This window comes from Schizophyllum commune (assembly GCF_000143185.2).
Source record: "Schizophyllum commune H4-8 unplaced genomic scaffold SCHCOscaffold_14, whole genome shotgun sequence".
In the NCBI taxonomy this organism is placed as follows: domain Eukaryota; kingdom Fungi; phylum Basidiomycota; class Agaricomycetes; order Agaricales; family Schizophyllaceae; genus Schizophyllum; species Schizophyllum commune.
In genome coordinates this window covers 571,937-590,516 of record NW_026089551.1, presented here as the reverse complement: position 1 = coordinate 590,516, position 18,580 = coordinate 571,937, and the positions used below count along the sequence as shown (strand labels likewise).

Below are 18,580 nucleotides of genomic sequence, written 5' to 3'. Positions count from 1 at the left end.
TTGACAGCGCTCCCAGCGACGTCGACGGCATCGCCGCCAGGTTTCTCCGTCGTACGCGTGGTCTGAGGGTACATATAGCTGCAGCGCAGCGATGAACGGGCACGTCTTCTTCTCCTTCCCTTCCAATCCTTCGCTTGACTTTCTACTTTCATTTGGTACGTTCGCTCCTTCTTGGCTGGTTGTGTCGCTGTCATGACGCATATATTCAGACTTCTCGCGCCATTCAGATTACCCTCGTCTTCACATTTCCCTCGCTATGAAGAATATTGTCCTTCTCTTCTCAGCCACCGCAGCGCTCGCCGTTTCCCTCCCCAAGCGTCAGACCACTGGCCTCAACGCCAACTCGCGGCAAGCCTCTGGCCTCAACGCCAACTCGCGGCAAGCCTCTGGCCTCAACGCCAACTCGCGGCAAACCACCGGCCTCAACGCCATCGCGCAAGCCGCCGGCCTCAAGTACCTCGGCTCCGCGACGGACAACCCCGAGCTGACGGACACGGACTACCTCGCGATTCTGAGCGACTCTGATGAGTTTGGGCAGCTCACGCCGGGGAATAGTATGAAGTGGGTGAGTGAGCGAGGAGGAAGGGACTAGCGCTCGTGTGCTGGTGACGAGGCAGCGCTCGGGCACCGGTGACGAGTTTGCGCTCGTGTGCTGGTGACGAGTCAACGCTCGTGCGCTGGTGCTGAGTCTGCGCTCGTGCGCCGGTGACGAGTCTGCGCACGAAGAGACGAGGGTGCTAACGCCTACCCCTCACAGGACGCCACGGAGCCCACGCAGGGACAGTTCTCGTTCGACAACGCGGACGCGATCGTGGAGCTCGCGCAGAACAACAGTCAGCTCATTCGAGGTATGTATGGGTGTCATTTGAACGCGGTGTGGGCGCTGTGTGGGTATCATCACAACGCTGTCTCTTTATGATGGACATACGCGTCGTCTTTCTATACTGCGAATGGCCCATGAAGCTCACCCCATTGTCCTAAGGCCACACCTGTGTTTGGTACAGCCAGCTGCCTAGCTGGGTCTCGAACGGGTCGTGGGATGCGGACTCGCTGAATGAAGCCATGACGACGCATACCTCGACGGTGGTGGATCATTTCAGGGGAAAAATGTGAGCAATGGCCTGTTGTGCTACATCGTCGATGCACTCGTACTGACTCTTGCCAGATGTACGTGCGACCTTTATCAATGAGCACAGCAGGTGACTGACCCGCTGGTGCAGACAGCTGGGACGTTGTGAACGGTCAGCAGCACGCGCACAGGAGACTGCAGTCATGCTGATGCTTCCGCAGAGGCATTCGAGGACGACGGCACCTTCCGCCAGAATGTCTTCTACACGACCATTGGCGAGGACTACATCGCCAACGCGTTCAAGGCCGCCCGCGAGGCAGATCCGGACGCGAAGCTTTACGTGCGGCCCTCGCCCCTACCCATCCCAACCCCACTTACCCGACCTCCCAGATAAACGACTACAACATCGAAGGCACGGGCGCCAAAGCCGACGCGCTCTACACCTTCGTCACCTCCCTCCTCAATGCCTTCGTCCCCATCGACGGCATCGGCATGCAGGCGCACCTTATCGTCGGCTCAGTCCCCACCACCATCCAGGAGAACATCGCGCGCTTCACTGCTCTGGGCCTCGAGGTCGCGCTCACGGAGCTCGACATACGCATGCCGGTACCCGCGGCGGAGACGGATCTGGAGCAGCAGAAGGCGGATTATGAAAGTGTTGTCGGCGCGTGTGCGGCGGTGGATGGCTGCGTGGGGGTGACGGTCTGGGATTATACGGATAAGGTAAGTTGGAGAGGGAGATGAGAGGGAACTGGAAGCTGAGGAAGCTGTACAGTATTCGTGGGTTCCGAGCGTGTTCGATGGGTATGGGGCGGCTTTGCCGTGGGATGAGGTGTGTCCGGATATGATGAGCCACATGCGTCTACTGACCGAAGCGACACAGAACTTGGAAAAGAAGCCAGCTTACGACGGGATCGTGAGCGGCTTGGGTGCATAGGTATTCTGTACAATATAGGTCTTGATAGGGTCAATATACGCGCAACGAAAGGGACATGGCTATCGGCGACGTCGCCCCTTGGATTGGTACTACTTGTAGAATGGACCGAATGACTGCTAACCAGCTGACGGTTCCACGAAGGCTTCGCAGTTCGCCAAATGTGTTGTTCAGCGCCCGGCAGGGCTGATGCCCGGCTTGCCGTCTCAAGTGGTCAAGTGACATACGCCAATCACGACGATCCGAAGGGTGCGGGGCCCGCGCGACATATATATGTGAGGCCGACATACGACAGCGCTCCTGTCTCCCTGCACACCGTCCATCATCTCAGCCATTCTTCTGAGCTCAAGCATCATGGAGCTGGGCCGGTTGCATGAGAGCCTCCGTCCGCTTTTGGACATCTTCGCGCGCCGGTCGCGGGGTCGCGTGGTGTGGGCGTCGGCGACGTTGGCTGCGCTGTCCATCGTGCTGGGCTACTATGCGCGTCGGCCGAGCCGGAAAGGAGTCGAGGACCTCGCTTCTGCTGCGAGGAAGGCGCGCAAGACGACGGAAGTCGTCAACTTCGGCGAGTACGACTTCATCGTCGTGGGCGGAGGTGAGACTTGGATTCCTTATCCATTCCGAAGCTGACATGAAGTGACTGACGTGATGATAGGAACGTCTGGATGCGTGCTGGCTTCACGCCTGAGTGAGGATCCAGCTGTGCGCGTACTGGTATTGGAGGCTGGCGGGAGGTAGGTCGCCGTTATTCTGCCCTTGTGTGACGAGCCTCATCAAGGATGACAGCGGAAAGGCATTGCTGTTTTCTCGGTGGCCGTCGACGTACTCGCTGCTTTGGCGGAATCCGAAGCACGTCCATCAGATGTATACCGTGCCGCAACCGCATGCAGGCGGTGTGAGCAAGTTCTGGCCGAGAGGTACTTGACCTTGGTGAGAACATGATTTTACGCAGACTGACGCTTTTCCACAGCGAAACTGCTAGGAGGATGTGAGTAGTCTGCGTTATGGTTGATCCTGTTCTAAGCTCAAACTCGTATAGGCTCTGCTATCAATGCCATGATGGCTCAGTATGGCGCGCCCCAGGACTTCGACGAATGGGCGCGAATCACTGGCGATGAGTCCTGGGCTTGGGGTAACTTCCGGAAGTAAGTAGTGTACCTATTACTGGATTTCTTCCCTCGAGACCACACACTAATCCATCCAGGTACTTCGCCAAATTTGAGAAATGTCTGCCCGACGCCCAGTACCATAAGGAGCACGATATCTCGTATCGCGGGGCGACGGGGCCGCTCAGGGTGGGCTATCTCACTACCTTCACGGAGGTGGCAGCTGCTTTCGTCGAGTCTTGCGTGAACGCGGGCATCCCGCGTACGCCTGATTTCAATGGACCGAATGGCACGGAAGGGGTGAATAGGGTGAGTCCACGCGAGTAGGCATCACTGGCTTACTGATATTCTGTGTCTATCACAGCTCAGTAAGTCTACCGAACTGCTAGCTGATCGGACGGGACTGACGAAGCGGGATCAGTGACCTATGTGGATGACAGCCGACAGCGTGTCTCGTCAGAGACGGCATACCTGACGCCCGACGTGCTCGCGCGACCGAACCTTAGGGTCGTCACCCATGCGCAGGTGACGAAAGTGCTATTCGATCAGACCTCCGACGTGCCTCGTGCGACGGGGGTCGAGTTCGCATACTCGAAGTCGGGCCCGCGATTCAGTGCGCACGCGAAGAGGGAGGTCATCCTGTCGTAAGTGACGCCGTCTGCCTGCGACGAAAGAGACCTCAGCCCCACCTACCAGCGCTGGTGCCGTTCAGACTCCGCAGGTATGCGAGCATTGTCGACGTTGGTGAATGATCTTCATTGCTGAGAGCGCGTTCCCAGATTCTTCTCCTGTCCGGCGTCGGGCCCGCCGCACACCTCGCAGAACACGGCATTCCTGTTGTCCGCGACCTCCCTGCCATCGGCGACCATCTCGTCGACCACCCCATTGTAGACCTGCACTTCAAGCGAAAGAAGAATGACTCGCTCAAGTACTTTCTGCCATCAAGTGTTGGCGAGGCTATCCAGCTCTTGCCTGTCGCTTTGAGGTACGCTTTCTTTGGTGATGGGCCGATGGCGACGAACGTGGGTTAATCTCGCCATCAACGTAACAAGAGAACGACGTGCTCAAAGGTGTGACCTTTGTAGATGGGCGAGTGCGCTGCCTTCATCCGCGTGGATGACCCAAGGCTATTCCCGGATTCCAAGGAGAAACTAGGTGATGCGCTCTCGGAGAAGGGGGCACCAGACGTCGAGTACTTTGCCACGCCCTTGGCGTACAAGCAGCACGCCAAGGAGATGTTTGATGTGCATACCTATGGTGTGCACTGCTACCTGTTGAGGTATGCACTCTTGCAATTCCTTCTCTCGAACAGGCTGGCTGATTCATGTACTCTTCGCCTCAGGCCGCGCAGCACGGGGTCCATTCGCCTTCAATCTGCTGATCCATGGGCTTACCCGGTTGTCAATCCGAAGTAAGCGGTCGCGGCTCGGTGTCTGTATCGCTTCTGCTAACCATATCCGTCTGCTACAAGCTATCTCAAAGACCCTCGAGACGTCCACACCCTCCGTCGCGGCGTGCGCCTTTTGACGCGCGTCGCCCAGACACCGCCAGTTTCCGATGCGCTCGACGGTGAATGCACTCGCGCCGACCTGGACCATCGTCTGCACGAGCTATCGGACGAGGAGCTGGACGAGGTCATCCGCCAGCGCTGCGAGACTGTGTACCACCCTGCATGCACCTGCCGGATGGCGCCCGATGGGGCACTAGACAACAATTTGCGCGTGCATGGAGTGCGTGGCCTGCGCGTTTGTGATGCGAGTGCGTTTCCCACCATCGCATCCGGGCATACAGTGAGTCGCGCATTTATCGTGCTGTACCTGCCATGCGCGAAATCAGGGTTCTGACAATGAATTAGGCTGGTGCATGCTTTGCGATTGCGGAGAAGCTTGCGGACGACCTCAAGGCGGAGTATGCGGTCTCAGGATTTTAGGGCTCAGTACTGACAGACCGCGGAGATCTCCTGGCTCTGTGAAGCTCGAATCATGAATGTACATATACTCCATGCATTTCGCGTACCCGATATCGCCCACTTCATCCTTACAGAATTTTCAGTCGCCACTGTCACTTGTTGTGACAGTTGAACTTGGAAAATGACAAAGGTCGCAGCACGTGCACTCTCGGTTCCGAAAGTTATGCAAAATTCGGGTTTATCGGCACAGCCAGCGGCAATGCCCGTAATCGAACTTGTTTCAAACCATCATCACTGTGCCGACTAGGACCTCCACTTACCTTGCCTCGACACCTGCCCAAAGCATCGCAGACTAGAATCTAGTTGCGAGCGCAGCCAAGGATCTGCCGAACAACCCTCTTTCCTCATCTCTCCTTTTCCGGACCAATATGGGTTCGAAAGTGTATGGGCATTGTCTGGTTGGCATGCCTTACAAGGATTTCTTAAGCACTTTTTATGGCTTGATTCCTCGCGCAAGACCGGTATCTGTGAGGCGTATGACAAAATCGTGAGTATTGCAAAGATTGCACGCCGCATCGTGTTTAGTGCCAGTACCCTGATGCTTTTCAGGCCGGAGGACTAAAAGATGATCTGGTCTCCAGTTTGGCGGATCAATCGACCAAGGCCGATTACGGGCTATACATGACGCTGGTTGGTGACCTGGCGCGATCGCTCAGAGCGCCGGTTCCTCGTTCCGCGGGCTCTCTCCCCGATGTTTTCAACGTCGGTGCATCTACGAAGCTAGAAGGGAACGAGACACTCGACAAGGTTATGAACTTCATCGAAGATGAACAGTCCCTACGTTTCAATGTCTTCTCCTGCTTCCTTTTTTACAACGCCAACTACTTTCGTGTCATCCGTGTCGACCAGGACGGGCTGGTCGTGACCGAGCGGGTCACTTGCAAGCGCCTCAGCCAGTTTCTTCAACATTTTGACGGGCTTTGTCCGGCACAACGGGGCTATGACGCGACTGTACGCGATGTATCGCAAGATTCGGACGAGGTCGGGCAAGCGAGGGAGGCGCTGAAACCGTTCATTCCTACAAGCCAGCAAAACGAACCTATACGGGAAATAGGTGTACCTATCGCTCACGAGGGCGGTGACGGGCTTCGCTGGTACTACATCTGGGCGACGACTATCAAGCCCAAGGGCCTCTTCTCGCGTGCGACCTGCGGCTACCCAGCTTGGGACCCGGCCGACAAGAAGGTCGTCTGGATCAAGGACTCGTGGCGCGCTCTCGACGGTGGCCTCTTCCCAAAGTCGGAGACCCTCAGGCAGCTGAACACACAAGGCGTGCAGTTCGCACCCGTCCTGTTTTGCGGCGGCGATCTGCCGGGGCAGAGGACGCGGACGCACGAGTTCGTCGACGCACCGTGGGCGCGGGAGTTTATTGAAAGGTCTTCCAACAGCGGTCAGCATAGGACGCACCACCCGCGCATCCACCACCGCCTTGCGGAAACGTACGGCCGACCGCTGTGGGAGCTCGAGTCGTCGAAGCATCTGCTGCAAATCCTGCATGATGCTTTCACGTGCGAGTAACCGTATCTGTCTCTCTTTCTATTCGTCTCTCTGTCAATCATCGTCTTCTTTTCTATCCGTATCCTTTACATCCTTCTTCTCTCCTTCTCATCGTCGCTCTTCTATTCGATCCTCCCCTATCCCTCGCCTTTCGAATACGACTGAACCCTTCCAGGCCACCGCATGGCAGTCTCAAAGTGTCGCAAGCTGCACCGCGACCTGAGCGCATGGAACATCCTTATCGACCCCGACTCGAAGAGGGGCCTTCTGACGGACTGGGATCTGTGCGCGCCGATGCCCAGTGCAGAGGCATGCGAAGAGGATCCGAGCATCAACCCCCTGGCGCAGATACCGAACAGCTCTGGCCGCCCCGACCGTACGGTAAGTTCTCTTTCGTAGCGCCGTTTGTGATGATACTGAAGAGCATACAAGGGACATGGATGTTCATGTCCGTGCAGCTGCAAAGCATAGAGCCTCACCTGCACTGCGTTCAGGACGACCTGGAGGCGCTGTTCTGGGTGGGCCTATACATGATCGCGTAGTATATGCCCGTACGGGAAGCCACGGCCATCGCGATCGTGGACGAGCTCCTCCTGTCATACACTTTTCGAGGCGGTGTCCCGGTCGGCGGCGATACCAAGCGGTCGTTCCTATCGGGCAGCGGAAACTTCAAGCTCGAGCTCTCCCCCGAGTCCGTCTCCCCCGCGCTGACAACTTGGCTCCAGTACTACACGAGGCTGGCTCAAGTATCAGACCGCGCTCGAGAGATACACACCGGACCCGCTCCTTGACGACGTGCCACCGGCTCCGACGGACTTGTGCGATTACGACAAGCTTGATGCGACTTGGAGGCGGATACTTGACCAGGGCGTCTTCATGGACAACGATCGCCTCAACGACCCGGACCACACACAAGACCCCTTCCATGTCTCTGCAGTGTACAGGAGGTCTCTGGAAATGGAGGCAGACAAGCAGGTCGAGCTCCAGACATCGGCCCAGTTGATTCTGGCTGAGTCGCAACGGACGGAGGCGGAGGCGCGACAGGCGGAGATGCAGCGCGCCAACCCCAAGACGTCTATCGAGTTGGGCCTCAGCCAGAAATCGGGCGCAGTTACCTCGCGTAGCAGCACCCCATTTGGACGCTCGGCGGTTATGAAGCAAGACGGGGAAGATGAAGAGGGGGAAGAGGGGCCCACAAGGAGCAAAACAAGGAGAAGAACGAGGAGGCCTTTGTCTTACGGTCCCCTTCCCGGTCGGCATCGTCCTTGCGGGTAGAGACGCGGGCATGTGCGAGAATGGGCGGGAGGAGGCGGAGGTGGCAGCCGAAGCGATCGAGGAGGACGCGGGGCGCGCGGCGAAGCGACAGAAGACGAAGTCAGCGTGAGCCCCTTCTGACGCACTTCTTCGCTCAGCCCGGATCGGTCTGGGACGACTTCGCCGGACAAGCTCAAGAATTCGACGCAGGAGTAGGCGAATGGCGCGTGATGGTTTGAATGGGTGGCATTTGGGGATCGCATATGTTCACTTCGCGTATGTGATTTTGATGGGCAAGGCTTCAAGGATATCTATGTAATATTGCAAACCGCTCTGTCGCTGTGCGCAGTTACCTTATACTGGACGCCGTTACCGGTGGGCGTCGGAATCGCGGGCTGCCCAGAAGTGCAACGCGTATTGGAGGTCAGTTTGGCAGTCGCTTGTCATTCGACGCTCGCCACTGACATTCGATGAGCCACTATTCTTGGCGGAGCTGTACGCACCAGTGTTCCAAAACAGCCAAAGCGACAACAGCACGGTACATACTTACAACATTACAAGGTACAGCGATCCTAGAAACACCTCGGACGACCGTGAACGCAGTACGCTCAGCTAGTGTGCTCAAGTCGAGACAGAAGTACTTAAGAGCGAACAAGCGTCGGGGTTTGCCGGCGGTTCATCCCACGCGAGCGCGAACACGTGCATATATCAATTGGACCAACTTGGCTCTGACCATCATCCAACTGCGCTCAGTCGACGTGCGTCCAGCGCACGAAACAGATAACCAGGACCCAATTTTCTGTCATGTCAGCAACCAGCTCTCCTCCGCATAGTCGTCGCGCATCAGTACCTCGACCGCCTCCTTCTCCGTCCCCTCTCCGTCCGTCTTCGCCTCCTACACCCAGCACAGCAGCGGCGAACATAAGTCGCAGTGCCTCAGGTGGACCAGAAGCAAAGCGCCTCTCTGTACCCTCTTCTCCGCCCCAGAAACCTCGCGCTCGTGACCTTCTACGAAAGCATTATGGCTTGGGCGTAGGTCCTCCGCCGCCTTCGCCTGGTGTCCCTGCAGATCCGATGAATTTGGGTGAGCGATCTGTTATTATTGTCATTATTCATTGCATCCACTGATCTCATTCTGTACAGACTCTCCCGCCTTCGACGCGAAGACATACTACGAACAGCTCATCACCACATCGACACTTGCGACTTTGCTCAAGAAGGAAAACGAGCTGATATCTGGTCAGTAAAGAAGCTCTTCCTCGAAATCTGCCTACCGATTTCTGACTTCTGTCGCTGCAGAGATACGCGAGCTGGATGGCGAGAGACAAGCGTTGGTGTACAACCACCATCACGAGCTCATTGCCGCTAGCGATACGATAGGCGCTGTGAGTTCGCCTTGTGACGTCGACGAATGGTGAACTGACTGATATTCCAGATGAAAACTCGAGCGGAAGGCCTTGATGCGGACTTGGACCTACTCAAGGTCGCCTTCTCGGAAATCTCGCGCTTGGGAGCAGAGGTAGCAATCGAGGATCAGTGAAATATAGTTGTCCTCTTTTCTTATGCCCTCTGTAGTTCGCCTGTATACACACTCCATGCAGCGATGCCGAAGTGGCTCTATAAAGCGTCTCATATGTTTTGATTGGGAAAGTCGCCCAACGCGCAAGACAGTCTCGGCCCTCTCCTTGACGATGGGTTTCTCAAGCTCACCAAGCACAAATTTATCCGAGTGCATCTCGCGTGGCGCGTATATAATTACATGTCCATTGTCTGACCGGCGCGAACATATACGATTTGCTTCCGCGCATCGATAGATCATCAGCATCAGGTGACCGTGCTCATTGAGAACGCAACTGTGACCGAACGTTGCCCCTTGTCCCGTACACCCACAAGCCTGTGTCTGAACCCCACCTTCGCAGTCCCGGCATCATCAAAGCTTTCATCCAGATCTCAAACAACCAGGCTACTTTCGTCATTGACACGCGCTACCTCTGGCGCCACTGGCAGCTTGATTGCCCAAGATGCAGACCATGATCCACCATATGGAAGACTGCCCGAAGCGCATTCGGGTCGTCTTTGAGGGTATCTATATCATTGACACCAAGAGGGCGAAGCTTGTGTAAGCGCGCTCCTGGCTGCTGCTCTCTCTTTGACCAGGCTGTCTGACATTTACAGGCGTTTAGGTGAGTCTTCCCGCTTTTAATCTCCCGCACTCTTGCTTCCATCCTGCCATTGAAACCAATCAACGCCGCTCCTACATCCCTATCCAACGCACACACCACTACTCTCTACTTGACCCTCGCTCACATCACCTGCTTAGATGGGAAAAGCCCCAATACCCGACCTACTTCTTCCCCAACAACGAGCTCCCGGCCTGGTACCTCCACAACATGCGCCTCATCCCGGACGGCGCGCTCTACGACATCGCCGCGGGCCACAAGCGCGCGCCGAACGGCCTGACGAAGTACAGCAACCCGATATCGCCGCTGGAGGGCTTCTTCAAGCTGGACTTCAATGCGATGGACGCGTGGTTCGAGGAGGACGAGGAGATTTTTGTGCATCCGAAGGATCCGTACAAGGTACGGTCGCTGCATTGCTCGACTATCCCTTCCATCGCCTTTCCATTCTCTCATTGCCTTTTCATTCTCCCATCGCCTTTACATTCTTCAGAGTCCCGTCGAAATGCTCATGTCTCACACCCACCCGACCATCTAGCGCGTCGACGTCCTCCAATCCTCGCGGCACGTCCGCATCGAGATCAATGGCCTGATGGTCGCCGAGACCCGCGCGCCGCGCATGCTCTACGAGACGACACTCCCGCCACGCACGTATATCCCGCAGACAGACTGCCAGGTTGAGCTGCTCGTACCCTCGGAGACGACATCGCGGTGTCCGTATAAGGTGTGTCTGGGTTTAGCATTCTCGGGACACATCTGGGCAAGTTCTCGGGACATTCAAGCAATTGCACGGGACATGCGAGCATTTTCTCGGGACATGCGAGCATGCCATGCTGTCGACTCTGACTATACCATACCGTTCCCACTACTACAATTCACCATCCCAACCACTATGACCCGTATGACGGACAGCTACTCACGCTTACTCTCCAGGGCGAAGCCCGCTACTGGAACGTCCAGCTCCTGAACGGCGAGATCATCAAAGACATCGCCTGGTCATACCGATACCCGACCCTGGAGAGCAGCAGCATCCGCGGGTACGTCTGCTTCTACGACGAGAAGGTCGATATGTGGGTGGATGGGGAGAAGCAGGCGCGGCCAGCAACGCAGTTCGCGTGAGAGCTCCTGCCGACATGCACGTATTCACAGGCTCAGATATGAACGTAGAGGAAGACGTAAAGAAAGATGCATATGTTCCAACAAACAAACGATGTATTCCTATAGCATAGTACCCCAGTGTACGATATGTCCAGCCACGCGCGACGATCTACTCATCGTCATCATCATCGTCCGCCTCGTCAAGCCACTACCAAGATCGTCAGCGATCATTGCCCTTGATTGAGACGACGGCAACATACCTTGAGGAACGGCTCGCTAGCCTTCCTGACTCTCTTACTAGTATCCTTGTCGGTATACTTCTTGCTGACGTGGGTGCCCCAGTTCTTGACGACTTCCTCCTCGAGGATGTCGGCCTGGTAGAGCTCCATGAGAATCTTGGGCACGGCGGGGATGAAATCGGGGTGGGTGATGCCGACGAGGCGCTCGATGCCGCCCAGGAGAGCCTTCTGGTGCTTCTCGGAGGTGACGAGCTGAGACAAAGTCAGTGAACATCGACGAGCAGGGGCGTATGAGACGCACCTTAACGAGCAGCGGCGCATAGGCGCGGACCTCCTTCAGCACATCCTCGGTGAAGAGCGCCTGCACAAGGACAAGCACCGTCTTGTGCTTCTTCTCGATGCCGAGGTCCTGCGCCTTCTTGAAGATCGCGATCGCGAACGCCTTCGGCTCCTCCTCGTCCCGGTTCTCCTCGATCCAGCGCCCGAGCTGACCGTACGGGCTGTTCGCGTCGTCGTCGCTGCCCTCGTCATCGCCGTTGAGCGCGACGTTGCCCATAGCGCCCTCGAGCGCCTTGATGCGCTGCTTGACGGCCTCGGGCGACGTGTCCGCGGACCAGTCCTCCTTTCCGATCTGCGTCTCCTGGTTGAGCTCGGCGGCCTCCGCCTTGATCTTCTTCGTCAGCTCGTCGTCGCTTTCCGCCCCACCATCGCCGGCCTCGCCGTTCTCGGGCGTGTCCGCGCCGCCGCCGCCGACGCCCGCGGCCGCATCGCCCGCCCCGGTGCGCTTCTTGCCCTTCTTCACCTTCACGGGCGGGTTCTTGATGATGAACGTGGTGAGCTTGTGGCGCATGTCGACGCCCGTGCGCTCGCCGCACGCCTTGCAGTCGCGGATGATGTCCTCGGAGCGGCCCTGCTTAAGGATCACGAGGTCCGTCTCCGGGTTCTTGCACGCCTTGCAGAGGACGAACTTGTCGATGAAGCCGTCGAGGAGCTCGCGGAGGCGGGTCGCGTCATGCGCGCCGTTCACGATGTAGCGGTCGTTCTTCTCGTCGAAGGAGGTCTGCGCGCCGAGCTCGCAGCCGAAGAACTTGGTGGGGTAGGTGGGCGGGCGCGAGAGCGCGCGCGCCACGTCGGACATATTTGGGAGTACGGTCTTGATGCCGTTGCCTTTGCCCTCGATCTTGGTAGTCAGGACGGGCATGCTGAAGGCTCGTCAGTATGAGAGACATGGATTGGAACGTGTGACGCACCGGTAGCGGTAGAACTTGTCGTCCACATCGCGGCGAATGTTAACAACTCCGGAAGCCATGTTGTAAAGTTTGAAGAATGTTTAGCGCTGCAGACCATGTCAGCCACCATCCTACCCGTCTACACGAGGCCAGCCACTGACAAGACTAAAAGCGGGCTCGGGATGCAAGAATCTCTTCTGTCTGACGGTAGCCGTTGGCGGACGAAGCATGAATCCTCTGCCTGAACAGAGAAAACTGTGAGGGGGGTGGGATAAGTAGTGGGACGAAATCGTGAAGGCGGGCTGCAGGCTCTGAGTTCGCGAGGCAGGCGGCGAGTGCGTCGACGGCAAGTGACTGAATCAGCAGCGCCCACCGCGCCTTTATATGTTCGCGGGAAAATTGCCGCCGGCGACGGGCCCGGCCGGATCATGCCCTCGGTAGTCCCCGGTCGAACTTTAACTCAAGGATTTAGTCGCTCGCCGTCGACGCGTCAGCGGCTGGCGGTTATTAGGCGCGGGGTGCGCTGGATGACGTGAAGATTGTATATAGTGCAGTATACAACAGTGATATGTATGTAGTAAGAGCGTCCAATACAGTACCGAGGAATCTACCCTACCCGCAAGTGGACTATACCCATCTCAGCCACACTCAGAGCGTACCCAGCGAGGTAACAACAGCGCGAGGCATAGCTCTCTTCAGACTACCCATCGTCACAGCATCGATCCTATTCCGTATCTCCAGCTCTTCCAGCTTCCATTCCTCATACCTGCGCTCGGCCATAGCATCGCGGAATGCTGCCTGCAGCGTGTCGTCAGCATGAAGGTACGGAAAAGGACAAGACGCCTCACTCGAGACACAGGGTCGAACATCGCATCCTTGATGTTGAGAGTCAATTTCCTCAGCCCCGGCAAAGCCGTATACAGCACGTCGAACAGATTCGGGCAAAGGGCACGGATATTCAGCGCCAGCGACGTGATACTGCTCGATCCCGCCAGAGCGCCGACGAGCTCCTGCAGCTCCTCCGGCGCCAGGTCGTACTCGCGCACGCGCAGGGTACCAAGTGTGGGCGCTAGGCAGGCGAGGAGCTTTCGGAACGCCGGTAGCCCCCCAGGTGACGTGGCAGCGCAGATGTCAAGGGTGCTCACCGACCTCAGCGCTGCCTCCTCCTCCGCCAGCCGGCATACGAAGTCTACGAGGAGTGGGTCGGGCTCGGCAGCGACGGGGGAAGTAGAGCGCGCGTTCCCGCAGAGGTAGACAGTGCGTAAGGTGGGAGTACAGAGAAGGCGCACTAATCCGGCCGGGTCGGAGCGTACGACTTCTGCGTAAGGTGCATGGAGGGCAAATGTATGCAGCGCGGGGAGTGGGCGTAGTGCGCTGAACAGTGGAGCCAGGTCCAGGTGGAGAAGGTAGGTCCAGAAGTGCACGCGAAGCGCGCCCAGGCGGTCAGCGTGTCGGTTCACAAAGGGCGCGACGTACGCTAGGAGCGCGTCTTCCGCGTCAGGTGCGGGTTGGTTTGCGTGTATGAATGTGAGCTTGAGGCGCTCGAGGTGAGGGAGGTATGGCGAGGTGCGGAGAAGTGTGGCGAAGCCAGGGAGGGAGGCTTGCAAGCGGAGGTCGGTGACGTGAGCGCAGGAGGCCTGCCACGCACAGGTGACGAGGGGTTGAATGTCGAGCTTCGTTGTGTCAAGCGTGTCCGTGTGTAGGCCGAAGGTATCCAGACTAGAAAGCAAAGGCAGCACGCGAACGATGACCTTCAGCCAGTCCTCGAAGACGCACGCAGATTGCTGCGTCTGCGGGCCCGAGGGGCGCAGCAGCGCGCCGACAAGACCGCCGAAGATCGTCATGGCCGCCCCATGCCCCGCGACGCCGCCCCTTGCGCGGTTCGTGTTCAGATGGGGCGCAAGCGTCAGCGATCGGACGCGACAAGCGATAGCAGGATCTCTGAACTGCGCTGTCAGCCTGATCGGCACTACGCATGTCGAGGGGAGCGACCTACGCCAGCCGCTCGATCCTATGTATCGACTGCTGCGTGATGTCCGTCACCTTGAGCGCGCGGTACCGCCGGTCGAGCGCGACCTGCAGGAACACGCTCGACACCTCGTGCAGGCGGTGCTCCCTCCTCTGGATATACTGGTCGTCCAGGCACTGCGCGATGTGCAGCCAGATCTCCGGGGGGAGCGCAGCGTGTGTCATCCTGGCGATTCAGAGTGTGGAAGTCCAAGCTCGTGCTCGTGCTCGTGGCGGTCGGTGCAGAAGTCCAGGGCGCGAGCGAGAAGGGGCGTAGCGCGGTGTTTATAACGGGGCGCGGGCGCTCCCCGGACCCCGGCTGCCATCAGAGGGCGAATTGAGGCGGCCTCGCGCGGGGAACATCACAACACGTGGCGGCGTGCGCATTCCCGGGCTCCGATCAATGCACGCGGACTTTGTCCCGTCCCGCCGTGCCTTGTGAGGGAACCCACACCCAGGAAGATCGGCCGACGATGCCCAAGGATACGACGAAGGGCGCGATGAAAGGAGCAAGGAGCGGGAAGAACGACAGGAATCGAGAGGGTCAGAAGAAGAAGAAATATCGGAGCGTGAGTATCGCGGTGCATCGTCCCTGTCCTCCCCCCTTCCTCCTTCCCGCTCTCCTTCCCTGCACTCCATCCTAGGACCCCCTTTCTGCCCATCCCAAAGTTATCCCACATCACCGCTGACCGCAACCTCTCACAGGACGGTACACCCATCTGGACGAAGCCCACGATCGAGGGTCCAGGGATCTGGGCGACTTGTAAGTTCATTCCCTCATGTTGATCCATCCCCTCGTGCAGGTACATCCACCCGTCGCGTGTATACATGCATGTTGATCTTTCGAGCGTGTTTACTGTTCCCCGCGTCAACGCGTCCGCGTCGAAGACCACCCTTTGTCCCCCTCGTGCAAGCTCTTTTCCGTCTCCCCATCACGCGCACCGTCATTCTCCTGTCATAGCTTTGAGTGTTTTCTTACCTATATACTCCGCGTAGGTCCGCGAGGGAAGGAGCGCCAGACAGTTGGAGAGCTCTACGATTTGTTCGAGTCTGTAGGTCGGTCTCTCCGTTCGATAAACATCCCTCGTGGCTTACCACCGATGCAATAGCTCTCCGCTGAGATATGGCCTCCGGCAGAGGGTGAAGTAGGGGAGACTGAGGGCCCCTCTACGGAATCGGCCAACGCAGATGATTCCGACTCGGATGAGGACCTCAGCATCGAGGCGCAGATTGCGAAGGAGGTAGCGGGCATCAAGAAACCCGCAGCTGAGAAGAGAATACGTGCGTAGAGTCTCCTTTCGAGTGCTCCCTTGCGTGGGAACTGGGTCCCGTCTAGCGTCCAACTCCTACACGAACTTCTTACTGACGCGCCGTCACAGAGAACTGCCACACGGATACGCAGTGCGGTTCGTAGTCCCTGAACACGCCCTTCTGAACCTTACCACTGACTCGGTCCCTGACATCGTAGTCGTTTTCATGGCGTGCAGGCCGCCTGTGGAACCCGTTGTGTTGGTTATGCGGCACCTGAAGAATGTGGAGATGACGGGGATTACCAGGACGAGGTAAGGTCGTGCCGTTTACAACAAACACATCCGTTCTGTTCAACACCTTCCATCCTCCCCTTCACAACGTCTGATTGCCTCCAGACAGACCCACCGTCTCCTCCCCGTCTCCGGCTCTTGTACCGCCAACATCCCCGAGATCCAGGCTCTCTGTCGCGATGCGTGGGCGAAATATATGACCGGGCGAGTGAATGCAACGTCGAAGGTGCGTCTTATTTGCCTATCTTTCATGCTGCTTTTCTAGTCTTCCCCTTTGGCTTCGATTGCCCTCGCTCTTCGCACTTCCTTTTTATCCTTTCCTTTCTTTCCTCCCTCTCTCTTTTCTCGCCATGATCGACCTGCCGAATGCGGCCCTCGCGCCAACACATACTCAACTCATTCTCACAGTACAAAATCGAGCTCCGCATCCGCAACCACAGCACCCTTACGCGCATGGCGATCATCCAGGCCGTCGCCGAGTGCGTGCCCGAGGGGTTCAGCGTGGATCTGAACGACCCGGAGGTGTTTGTGTTGGTGGAGGTGTTCAAGGTGAGCGACAGTCCTTCATCGTGCTCGTCTGGTCAGAAATGCGGGGAAGGCGACGGACGAGGGACGATGGCGATGGTCGCAGAAACGAAATGCGAGCGAAGGCCGACGCGAAGTGGGACCGAAGGCTGGCGCGAAATGCGAGCGGAGGCTGACGTGAAATGCGAGCGAAAGCTGACACCACCTGTTCTCTAGAGCACCTGCGGCATTGGCGTCGTCGAGGACTACTATCGTCTGCATAAGTTTAACGTGGGTGAGGTGGCGAAAATGTGCAAGGCGAGGGGGGAGGGTCAGGCGAGTATGACGCGGCTGGGGGAGGCTGGGGGTGCGGAGGCGGCGGCGGGGAAGGTTGTTGAGGCACTGGCGGAGAATGCTGCTGAGGCGAAAGCACCGGCGGAGAAGAATGCTGGGGTGCAAGAGGAAAAGGTCGCTGAGGCGCAAACAGAAAAGATTCTCGAAGCGCCTGCGGTGGAGACGCAAGGGAAGAAGCCAGCCGAGGATTTTGGGACCGGTAGCGCGGTCTTGTGATTGATCACATCAGGACATGGAGTGTGCATATAGTTTTCTATCTTGACTGCACAGTATACAAGACGAATTACTCTGACCACATTGTGGAACCCGCAAAAATGCAACTGTGACTGAACCGTGACCGTCATGCTTAGACCACGTGTTTGATCGCAAACCGTGGGAAAGCCCCGGGCGTCAAAAGCGCGATCGGCGCATTTTCGTCCCTTCGAACAAACCTTCGAGGACACAAAAGTTCGGACTCGGTTCAGCTCTTCCGCCTCCTTGTCCGCGTTCCCGTCCTCAAGAAAGACGCCCGGGGGTCGCTTGAGAGTGGCCCTTCGGGAGGTGCTGCCCAGTTGAAAGGCTGAGCGGCGCTGGGTCTCGTCGGAGTCGCGAGCTCTCTTCGCTCGAGTGGTCGGTTTCGTCTGGAGGCGCCGCTTCGCGCTGGCGCCCACGAAGGATGGGATCGGGCACGAGGAGGGGGCTTCGGCTTTGTGGGACCTACATGCCCTCGTATACGAGGTGTCGTAGTCGTTGTGTACTTGTTTAGACTGGTACTGCCAACGCCCTACATAGATGAATAGATCTGTTGAACCTGCATTCCCTCCTACTCTGCTCTGCTCGCTGTGCTGTCGTCGAAGGTGGGAAACTGACCTAGCCAGGAAAAGGTCAACGTGCAACTCCCGTTTACTGCCCCTCCCTTCACTTTGCCTACGCCTCTCTCCAGAGTCGGACCTTTTGTACACTCCAGCGCGTCTTACTTTCGTGCAAGCGCCTTCCACCCAGCAAATGAGGCCATAGCACTCGTCGGTGCGAAAGATCAGTAAACACTGATCTTTCAATAAGACCTTTTCGCCCCACTCGTAAGCAAGGCCAAGAGTCTGACAGACACCAATGTAGCTGACTATCGCATGCAAAGCCTTCACTCAGCAGCGGGCCTACCTTGGTACCCGCCGTCAGCAGCCGCCCACTAGCCGTCGCGCTCACCCTTGCCGCCCGAACATTCACCCCCTCCCGTGATCGTTTATCCCCTCCCGCGATCGCTCCTCATCTCGATCGCGCTCGCGCTGAGCAAGCCATGTGGGAGAACCCGCCCAGCCCTTCGTCATCCGTCTGCAGTCCTCTTCAATCTTTTCCGGCCCCCTTCTCCAATTCTTCCGGGACACCTCTCTGATCACCCGGCCTCCGGTTATGCCTTCCGGCTACCTCTTGAAGCGCGCGCACGGTTATCTCATCAAGTGCCCCCGCCATGTCGATCATCATCGATCATGCTTATAAAGTCTCGCGGGGCGACGTCAGGGCAACGCATATAATATTAATAGGTGTGCGGAGCAGGATCGACGACGACTTTCTCTCTACACATTCCTCCCACTTTGCCCACCCAACACCCACAACCCGACACGACAA

General features: G+C 57.7%; 9 protein-coding genes across 9 annotated transcripts; 7 read left to right on the top strand and 2 right to left on the bottom strand.

Annotated features, from left to right (window-relative positions):
- Positions 1–256: 256 nt before the first annotated feature.
- Positions 257–2,185, top strand: SCHCODRAFT_02643015 (glycoside hydrolase family 10 protein; the record flags this gene model as incomplete). Its single annotated transcript, XM_050346303.1, has 8 exons — positions 257–565; positions 758–848; positions 983–1,109; positions 1,225–1,241; positions 1,291–1,409; positions 1,460–1,792; positions 1,845–1,901; positions 1,953–2,185. The coding sequence occupies 8 exons, from the start codon at positions 257–259 to the stop codon at positions 2,004–2,006; spliced, it is 1,107 nt and encodes a 368-aa protein (XP_050197435.1). The 3' UTR covers positions 2,007–2,185.
- SCHCODRAFT_02643012 (alcohol oxidase) lies at positions 2,185–5,219 on the top strand. Its single transcript, XM_003027268.2, has 13 exons — positions 2,185–2,598; positions 2,659–2,737; positions 2,790–2,920; positions 2,974–2,991; positions 3,043–3,148; positions 3,208–3,422; positions 3,531–3,753; positions 3,806–3,830; positions 3,889–4,131; positions 4,195–4,388; positions 4,452–4,520; positions 4,581–4,899; positions 4,965–5,219. The coding sequence occupies exons 1-13, from the start codon at positions 2,358–2,360 to the stop codon at positions 5,037–5,039; spliced, it is 1,938 nt and encodes a 645-aa protein (XP_003027314.2). The 5' UTR covers positions 2,185–2,357; the 3' UTR covers positions 5,040–5,219.
- A 1,014-nt stretch (positions 5,220–6,233) lies between these two features.
- On the top strand, positions 6,234–6,587 carry SCHCODRAFT_01067441 (uncharacterized protein; the record flags this gene model as incomplete). Its single annotated transcript, XM_050340968.1, has 1 exon — positions 6,234–6,587. A coding segment is annotated over one exon (354 nt), but the record flags the coding sequence as incomplete, so codon positions are not given.
- Positions 6,588–6,758: 171 nt separating this feature from the next.
- SCHCODRAFT_01340842 (uncharacterized protein) lies at positions 6,759–8,045 on the top strand (the record flags this gene model as incomplete). The annotated part of the gene is made up of 5 exons (XM_003027267.2): positions 6,759–6,956; positions 7,118–7,266; positions 7,301–7,657; positions 7,734–7,949; positions 7,988–8,045. The coding sequence occupies 5 exons, from the start codon at positions 6,759–6,761 to the stop codon at positions 8,043–8,045; spliced, it is 978 nt and encodes a 325-aa protein (XP_003027313.1).
- Positions 8,046–8,544: 499 nt separating this feature from the next.
- SCHCODRAFT_02643004 (uncharacterized protein) lies at positions 8,545–9,506 on the top strand. Its single transcript, XM_003027266.2, has 4 exons — positions 8,545–8,913; positions 8,973–9,068; positions 9,129–9,214; positions 9,265–9,506. Exons 1-4 carry the CDS (start codon positions 8,634–8,636, stop codon positions 9,367–9,369), a joined length of 567 nt encoding a protein of 188 aa, XP_003027312.1. The 5' UTR covers positions 8,545–8,633; the 3' UTR covers positions 9,370–9,506.
- A 198-nt stretch (positions 9,507–9,704) lies between these two features.
- SCHCODRAFT_02556445 (DUF427-domain-containing protein) lies at positions 9,705–11,125 on the top strand (the record flags this gene model as incomplete). The annotated part of the gene is made up of 4 exons (XM_003027265.2): positions 9,705–9,948; positions 10,150–10,408; positions 10,545–10,730; positions 10,940–11,125. Exons 1-4 carry the CDS (start codon positions 9,851–9,853, stop codon positions 11,123–11,125), a joined length of 729 nt encoding a protein of 242 aa, XP_003027311.2. The 5' UTR covers positions 9,705–9,850.
- A 148-nt stretch (positions 11,126–11,273) lies between these two features.
- On the bottom strand, positions 11,274–12,652 carry SCHCODRAFT_02519533 (uncharacterized protein; the record flags this gene model as incomplete). The annotated part of the gene is made up of 6 exons (XM_003027088.2): positions 11,274–11,312; positions 11,365–11,595; positions 11,645–12,067; positions 12,146–12,430; positions 12,473–12,545; positions 12,594–12,652. 6 exons carry the CDS (start codon positions 12,650–12,652, stop codon positions 11,274–11,276), a joined length of 1,110 nt encoding a protein of 369 aa, XP_003027134.1.
- A 1,321-nt stretch (positions 12,653–13,973) lies between these two features.
- SCHCODRAFT_086124 (uncharacterized protein) lies at positions 13,974–14,795 on the bottom strand (the record flags this gene model as incomplete). The annotated part of the gene is made up of 2 exons (XM_003027087.1): positions 14,569–14,795; positions 13,974–14,513 (listed from the first exon to the last, which is right to left on the bottom strand). Coding segments are annotated over exons 1-2 (735 nt in total), but the record flags the coding sequence as incomplete, so codon positions are not given.
- Positions 14,563–17,275, top strand: SCHCODRAFT_01248658 (uncharacterized protein). The gene is made up of 9 exons (XM_003027264.2): positions 14,563–15,148; positions 15,285–15,342; positions 15,576–15,631; positions 15,689–15,860; positions 15,959–15,985; positions 16,048–16,141; positions 16,226–16,346; positions 16,529–16,669; positions 16,862–17,275. The coding sequence occupies exons 1-9, from the start codon at positions 15,053–15,055 to the stop codon at positions 17,192–17,194; spliced, it is 1,098 nt and encodes a 365-aa protein (XP_003027310.2). The 5' UTR covers positions 14,563–15,052; the 3' UTR covers positions 17,195–17,275.
- Positions 17,276–18,580: the final 1,305 nt, after the last annotated feature.

Coding starts and splice junctions, on each gene's coding strand:
- SCHCODRAFT_02643012 (XM_003027268.2), top strand. CDS start 2,358: ATGGAGCTGGGCCGGTTGCATGAGAGCCTCCGTCCGCTTTTGGACATC. Junction 4,389..4,451: donor GTGCACTGCTACCTGTTGAG/GTATGCACTCTT, acceptor TCTTCGCCTCAG/GCCGCGCAGCACGGGGTCCA. Junction 4,900..4,964: donor CCATCGCATCCGGGCATACA/GTGAGTCGCGCA, acceptor ACAATGAATTAG/GCTGGTGCATGCTTTGCGAT.
- SCHCODRAFT_02643004 (XM_003027266.2), top strand. CDS start 8,634: ATGTCAGCAACCAGCTCTCCTCCGCATAGTCGTCGCGCATCAGTACCT. Junction 8,914..8,972: donor TGCAGATCCGATGAATTTGG/GTGAGCGATCTG, acceptor CATTCTGTACAG/ACTCTCCCGCCTTCGACGCG. Junction 9,069..9,128: donor GGAAAACGAGCTGATATCTG/GTCAGTAAAGAA, acceptor CTGTCGCTGCAG/AGATACGCGAGCTGGATGGC.
- SCHCODRAFT_01248658 (XM_003027264.2), top strand. CDS start 15,053: ATGCCCAAGGATACGACGAAGGGCGCGATGAAAGGAGCAAGGAGCGGG. Junction 15,861..15,958: donor CGCAGCTGAGAAGAGAATAC/GTGCGTAGAGTC, acceptor GCGCCGTCACAG/AGAACTGCCACACGGATACG. Junction 15,986..16,047: donor CCACACGGATACGCAGTGCG/GTTCGTAGTCCC, acceptor CTGACATCGTAG/TCGTTTTCATGGCGTGCAGG.